This window comes from Molothrus ater, chromosome 21 (genome assembly GCF_012460135.2).
Source record: "Molothrus ater isolate BHLD 08-10-18 breed brown headed cowbird chromosome 21, BPBGC_Mater_1.1, whole genome shotgun sequence".
In the NCBI taxonomy this organism is placed as follows: Eukaryota; Metazoa; Chordata; class Aves; order Passeriformes; family Icteridae; genus Molothrus; species Molothrus ater.
Window position 1 is genome coordinate 5,554,162 of NC_050498.2, and position 13,635 is coordinate 5,567,796.

A 13,635-nucleotide genomic window follows, 5' to 3' on the forward strand; every position below is an offset into this window, starting at 1 on the left:
AAACATACTCCTAGGTGTATATTCCCCATGGATGCTTCTTTCTTCACAGAAGAGAGAAATCAATATAAAGATGTCATCAGGACCTGGAAAAGAACAAAAAAAAAACTGAATTAGAGAATAGCATCATCTCTTTTCCTAGGTCCTTCCCTCAACCCCAAAGGGGTTGCACTTCATGGAGAGTATTCCAAAAATACTCCTGGCTCCCTGCTGGGAAGCACTAAATGAGAATACAGCTGAATGAACTGCTAGTGTGAGCTTCTACAGGACAGACAGCTCAGAGTCTGCACTGCACTAACAGAGGAGACACGGTGGCAGAGGATCTGGCGTTTGATCCATGGCACACACGGGAGATAAACCCACATCCCCCCCTCACTGCAAGCTCACACAATGCTGCAGCAATGAGTATTTGGGTTACTTTTCAAATCAAGGCTTTTTCTGCTGTTAAACTGCTAAAAACTCCTAGTATTTTTTTTAGGGTGCACCAAAGTTTCAAGGACAGCAAAGCTGTTCCCTGCAGAGCTTAGCCTAAAGTAGCTCAGAGAGAAGATTAGGTGATCATGCCCTGGTCAGAGCAGAGACACGGAGTCTCGGCAATACCAGTTCAGACTATACTTCGCTCATCATTGCTTCTGGGCAAATCTATTTGCCTCCAACAAGGAGCTGGCTCCCAAGCCAGGGCCTGGGAGGTTTCCTCCTCCCTAGGAGGATGAAGCCCATGGAGCAGGGGACGGAGGTGACATTCCTTCTACAGCTGAGCAGAAGCTGAAGACAGCTCACGGACTGGCATGCCAAAGTCAGCAGAGCAGTACTAGGCAAATTCAAGAGGAAAAAAGTGCCATACCTATAAATGCTGCTGCAGTCAGTGTCTCTCCGAGGCTCCAGAGGCCTGGTTGGATCCCTCCCTTCCCTCATGCCACACGTTTACACTCTCTTCCCATCTCCTTCCCTGTACCCTCCCCCACCAGGTCCCTGCAGCTCTTCAGTCTCCAGTTCCTCTGCCCGTGCCCATCCTACATCCCCCGTGCTCCCAGATCTCAGTAAACCCCACATGCCCTACACCTCGGCCGGCTTCGGGCTCCTCACAACCAGCCCCCAGAGCCACTTCCGCGTCCTCTCACCCTCCGTGTCCCCATCCCCGCACACTCCGAGCCCTCAGCTGCCTCACCGCGGTCCCGCATCCCCCAGTGCCCCATATGCAGTATCCCCTGTCCCGTCCCCCTCACGCCGCTCCGCTCCCGCAGGCCCGGCCGCGCCGGGGCAGAGCCGCCCTCTTCGCCCCACCCATCCGCTGGCAGCAACCAATCACAACGCGCGGCTCTGCCGGTGGGAGCCAATAGGATTGCGCGCTAGATGAGCTGGGGGCGGTGCGAGCGTTTCCCGCCCTGAGGGAGCCTGAGGGAGGCTGAGGGAGAGGGTGGTCCCTATGAGTGTAAAACGGGTTTTCCGTCCGTGTTTAGCTAAAAGAAATGCCAATAAATGGCTTTTGCAGAAGTTATTTCCCCCCTCAACTTCAGCAACAGTCAGTTAGTAGAACCTAGTTGCTCCAAAGAGAAGCTTTAGTGGGAGAAGGGAAACTTTGCCCTTCAATACCGATGGCATTTTGTCTTGGTGTCAGAGATGCTGGTTAGGTAAACCTGTGTAGAGGTAATGGAAAGTACTTTCGAAAGCCAGATTCAAAAGCCCTAAAAATGGGTATCCAAAATTGAAGGCTGGCAGAAAACAAACCATATTTATCACTGCAGAATGTGGCTCTCTTGGTTTGGAAGAAGAGCCTGATATCCCCCAGATGTGATTATAAAGCACGAGCGATTTAACTGAACCTGATTACATTCATTGAATACAGCTGGAATCACCCCCCAAATAAATCTGCTTTTAGCTTATCAAACCTGTTAGCTTAAAATTTTCAATCTTCCAAATTCAGGACACTAGAGACACTTTCATTTTTTTTTCCCCTTAACATGCAAGAAAATACTATCCTCATGGTTCCTTTCAAAACCCAAAACCTCAGCATTTCATCATGCTATGCCTATTGTGAACATCACTAATATTTAGTATGATCAGAAATATTTTAATGTGCTTGAATTAATATTTAAATAATTATTGAATAAGATTATATTTATTACATGCTTAGGGACTTTCCCCCAGGAACCAAAACAACAGTGTGATTTTTGTGTTGTCCACAGTGTGCATTAAAAATCTGTGCTTGAATGAAAATATGTATGTGAAAAAGTTTAATGTGATGATGACTGGTGAGTTGCTTCTCATTCTGTTTTTTTTCATAAATTGGATATTTTCAACATTTCCTGTGCCTTGGTGTGACACCTTTGTGGTGACTCTGCTACATTTGGGAGCACTGGATGGTTTGCAAGGAGTGAAAATTCAACCTATATTACCAATTACTCAATTTTTCTAGGTGTGATGCAAGACTTGCCTTAAATTCTACTTTAGCTTAATAAAATCAGAACAGGAATTCCACATGGAACAAAGTGGTGAATTTATTAAGAGTTCACCCACCATCCTCACACTTTGGCACACATTTTCCAATAAATGAACAAAAAAAGCACACAGCTAAAATCCTTTTTTCTGACTACAGAATAGAAGGCACTTAACCCTCCCTCCCCATTCTACCATTGCTGGGAATTCCAGAAGTACCAGGAGCCGCAGGTGGTGGCAGAACCAATTTCAGCTTTGTTGAGTTTCCTTCCAACAGCCTCCTGACATGTCTCCAACACAACCAACCCTTTTACAGCTGAAGCTTTCATCATTATCAGCTGAATGGGGGCAGAGAAAGGATTTACACCATCTGGGAATTACTCAGACGGACACATCCCAAATTTCCCAGGCAAATTCCCTCCTTTTCCTCATACACTTTATGATCCTCCAAAGCTGTCCCCAAACTATTCAGTGCCTTGACAATGGCACTAGATTCTCCTCATGGCTCTCACTTGTCCATATTTCTCCATTTTTCCCCCCAACACTCAGCCTTGTTTTGGTGCTTTTCATTCCCTCACGCCCGAGAGAGAGGTTTGATCAGCTCGTAATCCATGCACTTGGTGAGGCAATCACGTGCCACATTTATGATGTGCTGCTTCTTGGGGTGATCCTCCTGCTTCCCCACGTAGGTCAGGATCTCCAGGAGCTCTGACTCCACCAGCTTCTTGGCCAGCTCTTTGTCAGAGCTGATTAAGTTGAAGGCAATGACCAGTCCTCGGTGCTGGACCTCCATGTTGTCGTGCAAGCAGAGCCTCTGCAGGATTTCAAGCCACTGGGTGGTCTGCAAGGGAAAGAGAGATCATTTGTACTGATCTGAAGAATATCTCAACCAGGAACATGACTTTGGCTTCCTTCAGCAGAAGAAAGGGCAGTACTCATGTCATTTATGATTATTTAATTTTTTAACTAAGGAAACCTGACTCCAAACATTTTAACCCAATTTTTCTTGCACCTAAGTCAGAATCTTCCACAGCACTGGGACTGTGATGGTGTTGGCAGGGGTCTTAGGATGAGGGAAGAGACGAGGATCTGACTCCATGTTTCAGAAGGCTTGATTTATTATTTTATGATATGTATTATATTAAAACTATACTAAAAGAATAGAATAAAGGATTTCATCAGAAGGCTGGCTAAGAATAGAAAAAGAAGGAATGAATAACAAAAGCTTGTGTCCCAGACAGAGTCCGAGCCAGCTGACTGTGATTGGCCATTAATTAGAAACAACCACATGAGACCAATCCCAGATGCACCTGTTGCATTCCACAGCAGCAGATAACCATTGTTTACATTTTGTTCCTGAGGCCTCTCAGCTTCTCAGGAGAAAAAATCCTAAGGAAAGGATTTTCCATAAAATGTGTCTGTGACACTGGGACAACATGGAATATGTTTCATATTCAATCTGCTGCATAATCTCTGTGAAAAGAATCTGACCAGAGTCTTGACACAGCTGAGATGACCAGGATAACTCCCCCACCCCAACCTTCTTGAGCTCCTCTGTTGGCTTGATTAATCATTTTATCTTAATGATCTCCAGAGTCCAACCAAGTGTGTAACAAGATAGGGTTCGGGAGTTCTCAGCCACAGTTCTTCAGACCCTCAGCCATGCAGGCTCTGGGTTCTCAGGGCCTACAGATCTGTGCAGGGAAGGGACATCCTTTGGGATCTCTAAAGCTCAGTAGGTTATCAGTCAAGCTCTTCTCATTTCCATGTGGAACAAGGTTTGGGTTTCAGGTTATTTATCAAAGCATGCACACCCAGGTCCCAGCTTCTCTAGGTTCCTCAGTATTGAACTAGTAAACTGCATATTCCTTTGGAGAGACTTCTTCACATCTGCAGGGTACATCCCACACACTGCCCACAGCCAGAGTTATGGCCTCACCACTTGAGTCATCTTCGAGCAGAGTTTCTTTTGTGCTGCTGTCAGCATGGCCAGGGCTCCTGCTGCTGCAACCTGAACCTTCTCATCATCCTCACCACACAGCAACACCACCAACTTCAGCCGGTCATTGCCATCAGCCACAAACCGCTCCTGAACCTAAAAACCCCAGAGATACCCAGAGGTAGCACAGTTAGGGACAGCTCCTCACAGGGCCAGGGGCACGCAGTCAGCTTGGACATGCCCGGGGGGATTTTACCTCCTTGTTGACCACCAAGTTGCACATGCACTCAGTGGCTGCCTGTCGAAGTTGGTCGTGGTTCTCAAACATGTAGTTTTCAATATCTGGCAGGGCCTTCTCTTTGATTATCTTCAACCTGTGGCAAAGAGCAGTAAAAACCCCACATTACAGGTCAAGAAGTAACCAACTTATCAAATATTAACTGCAGGGAAGGCCTTGAAACAAATCAGTGTCTGGAGCTCATGATGTGGTTCATTCCCTTCTAATGCAGATGAAGTTCATGTCTTTGCTGTTTCTAGAGGAAAATAAACCACTCTCCTTTTCCTATCTCATCAATCTTTTAGCCGTGAGACCTTTGTAACTCTGCCAAAGGTAGCTCAAACTGACCAGTCTTCATAGCCCTACAAGTAACTGACATTCACTCCTGAGGAAGAAGGAAGGTTAAAAAGCAGTAAAGCTCACCTAAGTTTATCACTTCTTCCTGAAAAGTTTGTGAGACCTAACAGAGCCTCGTAGTTCTGGAGGCCATCTCTCTCTGTGTTCAGCAGGCTGACGAGGGGCCTCACCACCTCGTACACCTGGAAGAGAAGGCCTGCATTAGCAATTTTCATTTTGCTAAAGGAACTATCAATGCTTTTGATTTTATTATTTTTAAGCTTACCCTCTCTCCAGGGAATGCAATGTCTGGATTGGAGATAGCAGCAATTTTTGCCAGAGCATGAGAAGCCTTTATCTTGCCAACATCTGTGCCTTCCACAGCCAGAGGTATCAGGGCCTGGAGACACACAGGAAAAACCATTCAGTGTTCTAAGAAGATTTACAAGACTGCCTTAACAGAGTAAACCAAGTTAAAAATATCCCGTAGCCCTCTGTGATGTCATGCTTTTGCTCTCAAATAGGCACCACAGGCTCACACCGTCACTCCAAGAGCATCACTTCTTTGGAGCCTTGCAGAGATGGGACTGCAGTGTCAGTATGGCCCTGGGGGGGACAATTTGTGCTCTTCTGTCACTGTCCCTCACCGGAGACACACCCCAGCAGACATTAACAGCACATCAGGAACTGTGAACGTGAAAGTAATCACCTTCCCACCACCTTGAGCAACAATGGTCCCGCGGTCCTTGGGGTCTTCACACAAGGCAAGGAACACCCTGCAGGGGCACAGAACACTCAGTGAGACAGCCATGGGGGACAGCAGCAGCCAACAGACCTCATGGAACGGGGCTGAGGTTTTGCAGGAGTGCCAGAGACACCAGGTAAATTCCAGGTGCCTAAACCTCAAACAGCACTCTATGAGGAAGCAACAAATGGCAGAGGAAGAAGTTTCCAGGTCTGTGAAATGAACTCTATTCCAGCCAGACCAATACAGAGGACTCAAAAATGCATTTCAGCAAAGCAGCTTGAAGGTCAGAACATGTATTTTTATGACACCTCTGAACAAAAACTTTGGCTTTAAATCCTTGCTTCCCACACTCCCCCAAAGGCAGAATGGCCCACCCCAGGTGTCCATTCCCAAGGCACAGGGGCTGCCCAGCACTCCCAGCTCCCAGGACTGCAGTGAAGGCACCTGGCAATGAGCTCCTTGCTCTGGTCAGTCAAAATGGCACTGTCAGCCTTCACCATGCAGGCCAAGGCAGAGACAACCCCAGCCTTCAGCAACCGCTTCACCCGCTTCACCACAAAATCCTTCTTGTCCTGAGGAGGAAACATTGGAAAGGATTAGCCCTTAGCAGCTGCCATTCTGCCATCCAGCCACCCAACAGCCTGGTTGGAGAGCAAACAACTTCAGCCTGGAGGCAGGAGAACTGAAGTCTGTGACAATGGATACACCAAATAAAGTCTTTCTGAACAGCATCTCCAGCTGGACACAACCCACCTTTGGATGCTCCTCAGGCACGTGCTGCTTGGAGAATTTAGCCAGCTGCACCAGCTCTGGGACCAGCTCCTTGGTATCGTAGCTGTTGGTACAGTTCACCAGTGCAGAAGCCACAGAATACAAGATTGTTTTGTCACTTGCCTGCAGAGGAAAATAAAGCTTGTGTGAGGGTGAGAAGGGCACAGCAGGGAAACAGGTCCCTTTGGACTGCCAGGATGGTGTTTTCACTAGTGGAAATGTTCTTAGCTTTATACCCAGCTTCATAGCCCATGAAAGTTTTCATGGTCAAACAAGGTGTTGGACATCATCAGGTGCTGTCAACACCTTGGTGCCTTTGGTTTTCAGGCAGTTGCTGACAGTGAAGGTAGGAGCAACCTCCCTCAGCCCAGGGAAAAGAGGAGGATGGTGGCAGCCCTGAGATGTCTCTGGGGCACACGCAAAACTGAAGTTCTGCTGAACCAGAGGTGAGGGGTCGGGGTCACAGCTCCTTCTGACTGGGGCACAGTGCAGGGCTGGCGAGCTGGGAGAACTTGATGCTACCAGAAGAATGAGGGAAAAAGGAAAGGAGATGGACCTTGGCTAATTCAAACATAGCTTTCAGGGCTGGCTCATCTTCAACGAAGTCATCTTTCACATCTGCATCGAGGGTGAGGTAGGAGAGCCCTTCCACAGCCCATTTCCTGGTGCGGGCATCGATGCTGGTGTTGCACAACCACCTGGAAGAGAGAAAAACACTCACATCTCTATCTTGGGAGCCAGAACTAACTCATCTGGAAAAAGAGGGAGTAAAAACAGATATTGAGGCTGATTCAAGCCCAAATATGTCCTCAGGTTCTGCTGCAGCTCCTCAGACTGGGGATGCTTCCCCTTGAGACATGACCTTCCGCCCCATGGCCCAACTTGTGGGATGTAAATGCTGCAGGGAATGACAGACCAGGACAGCTACTCAGCACTGCTTTGCCTTTTCCATTCCATGAAACACGAGATGCCTGCAGGAATGACCACCCATTCAGTCACTTCCTGACTAGATCCCACCTCCTTGGTTACTCCACCTGGCAAATTCACCTTCAGAGGGGACTTGTGCATATTCAAAGTAAGCATTAATCAGGCTGTGCCACTCTGGCAAAGAGGGAGACAGCAGACCTGGTGCAGTGAGGGAGGCAGAAGGCTCCTCTGGGTATTGAGGCAGGAGGAGCACATGGCTGCTTCAGGCACAGAGGAGCTCTATGTCCTGGTGCAATGGCTCTGGGGGCACTGTCAGCTGGCAGGCAGCACAGGAAATGTAGCCAATGTGTGGGCAGGATCTCGTGGGAGAGGAACATATTGTGCTTTGCAAAGATTGGAATAACTGAAGGAAGAAGTGAAGTCACTCACTTTCGGCACTGCTTGGCTAACTTCTCAGTGGAGCCCTCAGCAAACTGCCGCAGGCCATAGTCCGTGCCTCCTGCTGAGCCCAGCTTGCAGAGACCCTGAGGAGGACAAAAAGGATGTACCAGTGAGAAGGGCTCATTAATCCTCTTGTGTTGCTGCCCCAAAACAGCCCAAGCCCATCTCTCATCCCCAGAACCTCCCTCCTCTCCCAAGTCTGGGATTAAGCTGCCGAGTGTGGCAGGCAGTAGAGGCGGGGCGGCATCCTTACCACCAGAGCTCGGATTTTGATCTTCTCATTCTTGGTCTTCTTGTAGATCTCCTTCAGGAGTGTCACCCCGTTGGTGATGATGAAGGTGGCTCGGCTCAGCTTGGTGGAAGCATGGATGAGAGCTTCCACAGCCACCAGCTGGTCAATCTCCCTCTCAGACCCACATAGGGCAACCATCATCTCCATCACTCCCTTCATGCCAAGCAGCTTGTTGCCCAAGTCAAAGGGACCTTGCAGAACACCAGACACAATCTGGACAGCATGGAGTGTCTTATCCATGTCTTGTGGGTCAATTTTGCTCCTGCATGGGATAGAGGGAGCAGGGTATAGAACAGTAGCGGGGAGGGGATGCTCTCCCTCAGCCATGCTGCTGAATCACATCGGATATTCGCGACTGCAAATTCCTGTGAAGCTGTGATCCAGCAGGATCTCAAGCAAGTCATAGTCTTCCAGAACCCCAGCAGACTTCAACTGCCTGGTCTCACCCTCAAGAAGCCCTGCTCCTGCCCTCTGGGCCAGCTCACCCCAACTCACTTGATGTACTCCTCGCAGATCAGCCGGTAGTTGTCCCGCTCTGGGTCGCAGCGCAGGTCATCGTAGAGCTTATTCAGGAGGACAGAGGCAGTCAGCTGGGTGTTCTCTGTCAGTGGCAGGCAGTCAGGCATCTCAGGAATCTGGCCCACCACTTTCAGTATCTTTTTTAAGCCTGGAAATGATAGAGTGATATGGTTGTCAGAGGGGAGAGGGTCTGTGCAAAATTCAAGATACCATTTGTTACTTTCTTGCTGTGGAATAGCCAGTTTGGATGGTTTTCAATTATTTTGCAGCCTAATCACATAAGTCTTAAGCAAAAAAGACACTCAGATATTTACTGGGGAGGAGCTTCTGCTGGTGAGATTACAGGTTTGCAGCATCAGGCTTTTTTCCAGTTCTCAGAGTGAGATAAGCAGAACAGCATTAGGCCCCTGGCTGGATCTGTTATTTTTGTCAGGAGACATTAAACCTACTGACCTCCAAGGCTGGAGGCTCTGGCTGAGGAAAACCCAGCCACTTTCAAGTGATTCTGGATGACTTAACTCTCTTTTTGCTGAATTATTATTAAATATCTTCCATCAAAATGGTAACACACACATGCATTGGAATTACTATAAAAACACACAGCACACATTTTCCTCACCCTCATCCAGCTTTACAATTGATCAATTTATGGGTCCATCAAGCTCAGCAGGTGCTTATCTCATCCTGTCTAAAGCAGACAATTTATCTAAGCCAAATCCTCCTAACATTAGCAAACACATTGGAGAAACTAACCAGAGGTAGTAGGCAGTCCTTCAGAAACTCAAAATTCTTGTTCTCGTACACAGTTGATTTTCTCTTAGTACTGTTCCTTGCTAATAAGTCTAACTTTGCTCCAGACTTGCATGCACCAAAAAAAGCCAGATAGGATTTATTTTATAGGAAGGAGCTGGTATTTTATGCCAGCTCTACAGGTATTCAGGCAAGAACACACAGCTCCACATCTCCCAAATCAGAACAGGATGGGGACAAGGACTCACCGTTGTCGATGACAAAGATGCTCCTGCTGTTGTCATGGTCTTTCAGGTCCTTCCTTGGTATGTTCTTGTTGAGGAGGTTGAGGGCTCGATCTCGCCCTTGCCCAGACACTTTCTTACTGACCAGCATATCCAGCAAACGCATCGTGATCATCCTCAAATCCTTCTTGGTGTCTACACAGAAGCAAAGCAGTAGCAGCCAGTTACAAGAAGTTACCTCTGCAAGGTGAGCTCAGTCAAAACCATTCAAAGCCATTGTGTGGCTGGAACAGAAGTATTTAAGCTGCCCATGAGGTTGAGAGCTGTGTGCAGGTTGCCCTCCTGTACAGCTGAAGGGTAAAGTCCCCACTTCAGCAAGGAACAAGGAATGAGGTGGAATCCCAGGAGCAGAGCCCTCCCTGCTGGGCCCAGAGGGAATGAAGAGCAGGTGATGTGCTGTTACCTAGCACTAGAGCCTCCTCCTTGCCGTGGTGCTCCTCCTTCCCCTGGCCCAGCAGGCAGTCGGTGATGGTCTGCAGGAGGTTGCAGACAGCCAGGGAGATTTCTTCATTGTCCACTGACATCCACATGCAAATGCTGTCGATGCCCAGGTAATGGAGAATGGCAGTGGCCTGGCCCCAGGAAGGAGAGAGCAGGACAGTGTTAGCAAAGGCCTTCCCTCCCTGTATCCTCTAGGCTCAGCTGGGACAAAGAAATTATTTTCCTCAGTGAATCCTGACTCAGTACAAGTCAGAGTTTTAATCTTCTCCCACTGCTCACAAACAACACAAACTATTTCAATTTCCCCTTCCCCAGATGCAAAAGGCAATAGCAGTGAAGGTCCAAGCACCCTGTCCTTACCCGAGCCTTATGTCCTGTGCACATTCCTGAAAGTGTCCTCACGGCTGCCAGGATCAGCTCAGGATTTTTGGTTTCTATCAGCTGCAGCAGCAAGTTGACCCCATTATTCTGGAAAATCCTCTCAGCACCTGCTTCCTCCCGCCCCAGGACTATGAGGTTGTTTGCAGCCTAGGTGGGAGGCAGAAGAACCAGGGGTCAGTGGCACAGCCCAGCCTCCAGAACCATCTCTGGGCAGCTCTGGGAGATCCTGGTGGGAGCCATCTCCTGACAGATGCAGAAGATCAGCTCAGACCCCACCAGAGAGTTGATCCAGGTGCATTCAGGGATCAGCTCTGCTCTGCCCAAGAAGAGTGGGTCACTGCTTGGAAGGAACATCTGGAGGGTGGCAGGACCTCAGCTGACCCCCCCCCCTCCCCCCTTCGGTATTTTAGGAGGTTGGGCCACCTTCCCTTGGCACAGGGGTGATTTTTCCCTCTCTCTGAGTGCAGTTCACCTTCCAGCTCCTTCTCTCATCCTCCATCCAGGGGAGGTGGGGAAGGGAATGCAGGGCTCTGCTCCCTGGAGCAGCCTCTGACATCAAACAGCCATTTTGCCAAGCCCAGGGCAGTTCTCACCTTTTCTCGCTTTTCTTTGTCACTGTTCTCATCCAGCAGGATCTCAAACATCTTCTGCACCCTCGAGTCTGTGGAGAACTGAATGCGCAGCTGTGCCAAGAGGGAGAGCACAGGGCATCAGAAGGAGAAAATTGAGGAGCAGGTTTCCTTTTTCACTTCAAGAATACTCCCTCCCCTCACACCACAGGCAAAGATTTAATGCTCAATTTAATGCACAATTTAAGCTGAATAACAGGAGATGAATTTCTCAGCAATCAGCATCCATTACCAATCTCATGGGCACAGGCAGAGCCAATCCTAAACCTTGATTTCTGAGACTTCTTAGGAGGTAGTGGTGCAAGGATTTCTTCACAGCACCCCTGTAAAGGTAACTGTGGCAACGTGGCAACAGCCAGACCCAGCCCAAAGCTTGTCCAGACCTTTGCCAAGACCTTTCCAAGAGACTCAGGACCAGGCCAGCCTCTGGAGGGAGCTGCCACACTTTTTAATTTAACCATTCAACCCAACCCTCAGATTTACACACGTCAAGTATGAACTTCCAGTCAATGGAGCCTATTTATCCCCCTATATTGCCACAAATTTCCAGTATGACCAACAATCCATTGATGCAACCCAGAGCAAGGATTTCCCACCCCTGGTCTGTGAATCCAGCACTGTTCCCCTGGCATTTACCTTCTCCTGGATGTTGGCCCCCAGTCTCCTGAGGGTCTCCTGGAAGTTTTTGTTGCGGGGTTCGAGGGTGGCACATTTCTGAGCATCTTTGAATGCTTGGTCTAACTTGCCCAGTTTCTCCAGGGCTTGGCTGCGACGGTACAAGGCTTTGATGTCCGAAGCATTGATGTCAATAGCTGGGAAAGGGATCCAAAACACCAGGCATCAGAGCTTGCTGCTTGCAAGTGGCTTGTGCAAACTGTGATTTCCTTTGTTGTTAGCATCAAACAGTGCCTGATTAGCACTGTTTGGACCAGCACACCGAATTGGAACATCACTTGAACTTCCAGGAATTCCCTTGTGGCCTCAGCACTTGGGTGTTAGTGGACATCAAGGAATAAGGCCACAGTGTCTCAAAAGCAGATGTGAGAGCAGGCTGAGCAAGTGTATCCAGCTCTCCTCATAACAGCCCCCTCCTTACCTCTAGATGCATCCGAGGCTGCCTTGGCATATTCCTCCTGTTAAACCAGGAAGGAGAGATTTGTTAGCCATGGAATAGCAGGGCATGTCCCCACTGCTGATGGACATTGGGATCTCTCTGTTCCCATTTCCCAGGGGGACACCCCAGTGAAGCTCCAGCACGAGCCCAGAACATTTCATTTCAGACCAGCTGGAAAAACCCTATTCAAAAAATGGACAAACCACCCAGTCCACAGCCAGTGGGTGCCCTTGGCTGCCCTCCTGCTCTTCTCCCCTTGAGCAGTGCCCAGGTGAGGGGAGCTGTTCTCACCTTTTTGAGGAAACAGGCTGCCCTGTTCCTGTACAGCACCGCCTGCAGCGCCTTGTCCTTGTTGAGCTTTATGGCTTGAGTGTAGCTTTGAAGGGCTTTCTCGTAGTCACTGGCCTGAAAATACTTATTGCCCTCCTCTTTCAGCTGAATGGGATCCTCCATCTGGAGAGCTTGAAGGAAAAACATCAATTTGTGTCCCATTTTCAACTGCCTGGGTCGCCTGCCTACTCCCCCAAGCTGAGTTCCACCATGAGACTGACATGTAATTAACACACATTAATAAAAGCAGCTTACCAGGACGAAGAGTTTTGAAAATGAAGACCTAAATTGCTCTTCAAGGCTGTGACTTCTCAGAAGCTTTTCCCACAAATGTAGATCCTTAGGAATCAATTAAAAAAAAAAAAAAAAGAGAAAAGAAAACAACAAAAAAGGAATTAAATCTGCCAGCACTACAGAGTCCGTGTGGCTCAGGAAAGAACTCACTTCCCACTCCAAGTTTGGGCAGGACCTGGCAGCTCCTGCTGCCTGTCAGTGTCACCTGTCACCACAGCCTGTCCCCTCCTTGTCCCCTCGTGCTTTATACGCCTGGGGAGGGCTGGGAGCCAGGGCCAGCTCGGGGGGCACCTGGCTGCAGGCAGGCAGCTCCCCTCTGCAGCAGGAGGGAATCCTCTCCCTCCTGCCAGGGCAAATCCCAGCTCCCCTCTGCCTGCAGAGCTGCAAAGGGTGTGGGGAGCAGGAAGGGGGAGGCTCATGCCAAAAAAGCCCACGGCTGGGATGGCTGACCCCTGTCACAGTGCTCAGACCCTTTTCCCTTTCTATTTAGGGAAGCATGAGACAGCTGAGCCTCGGGAACGAGTGGCCCCAGGCCAGCAGCTGCAGCAGTGCCCAGCACCTTCCAGAACTCCCTGGGATGGAAAGCTGACTGACACCCAGCGCTGCCTCCTCCTCCTTGCAGGGCATTTGGGAGCCCATCCCACTGAAATCCCCCCCCCGAGTCTGGTGCTGCCACCCACCCCACACGTGGTCATTCAGCAACACACTGACAGGGGCTGACTGGAACAT

General features: G+C 49.1%; 1 protein-coding gene and 1 non-coding gene across 2 annotated transcripts; both read right to left on the minus strand.

Moving 5' to 3' along the window:
* Window positions 1-531: 531 nt before the first annotated feature.
* On the minus strand, window positions 532-629 carry LOC118694386 (Z30 small nucleolar RNA). Its single transcript, XR_004981413.1, has one exon. It is a non-coding gene; the product is annotated as a Z30 small nucleolar RNA (small nucleolar RNA).
* A 1,848-nt stretch (window positions 630-2,477) lies between these two features.
* Window positions 2,478-13,086, minus strand: UNC45B (unc-45 myosin chaperone B). The gene is made up of 21 exons (XM_036395384.2): window positions 13,057-13,086; window positions 12,868-12,951; window positions 12,574-12,743; window positions 12,265-12,301; window positions 11,805-11,980; window positions 11,133-11,222; window positions 10,519-10,686; window positions 10,121-10,289; window positions 9,682-9,852; window positions 8,660-8,831; window positions 8,126-8,426; window positions 7,861-7,955; window positions 7,061-7,202; window positions 6,487-6,627; window positions 6,178-6,305; window positions 5,695-5,761; window positions 5,272-5,385; window positions 5,073-5,188; window positions 4,629-4,746; window positions 4,373-4,528; window positions 2,478-3,274 (listed from the first exon to the last, which is right to left on the minus strand). The coding sequence occupies exons 3-21, from the start codon at window positions 12,733-12,735 to the stop codon at window positions 3,008-3,010; spliced, it is 2,790 nt and encodes a 929-aa protein (XP_036251277.1). The 5' UTR covers window positions 12,736-12,743; window positions 12,868-12,951; window positions 13,057-13,086; the 3' UTR covers window positions 2,478-3,007.
* Window positions 13,087-13,635: the final 549 nt, after the last annotated feature.

What these genes read in the sequence shown, in the direction of transcription:
- UNC45B (XM_036395384.2), bottom strand. Translation starts at nt 12,735, where the DNA reads ATGGAGGATCCCATTCAGCTGAAAGAGGAGGGCAATAAGTATTTTCAG. An exon ending in TTAGCCAAGCAGTGCCGAAA is followed by an intron (nt 7,203 to 7,860) that starts GTGAGTGACTTC and finishes TCTCTCTTCCAG; the next exon opens with GTGGTTGTGCAACACCAGCA. An exon ending in TGCCTGAGGAGCATCCAAAG is followed by an intron (nt 6,306 to 6,486) that starts GTGGGTTGTGTC and finishes TTTCCTCCTCAG; the next exon opens with GACAAGAAGGATTTTGTGGT.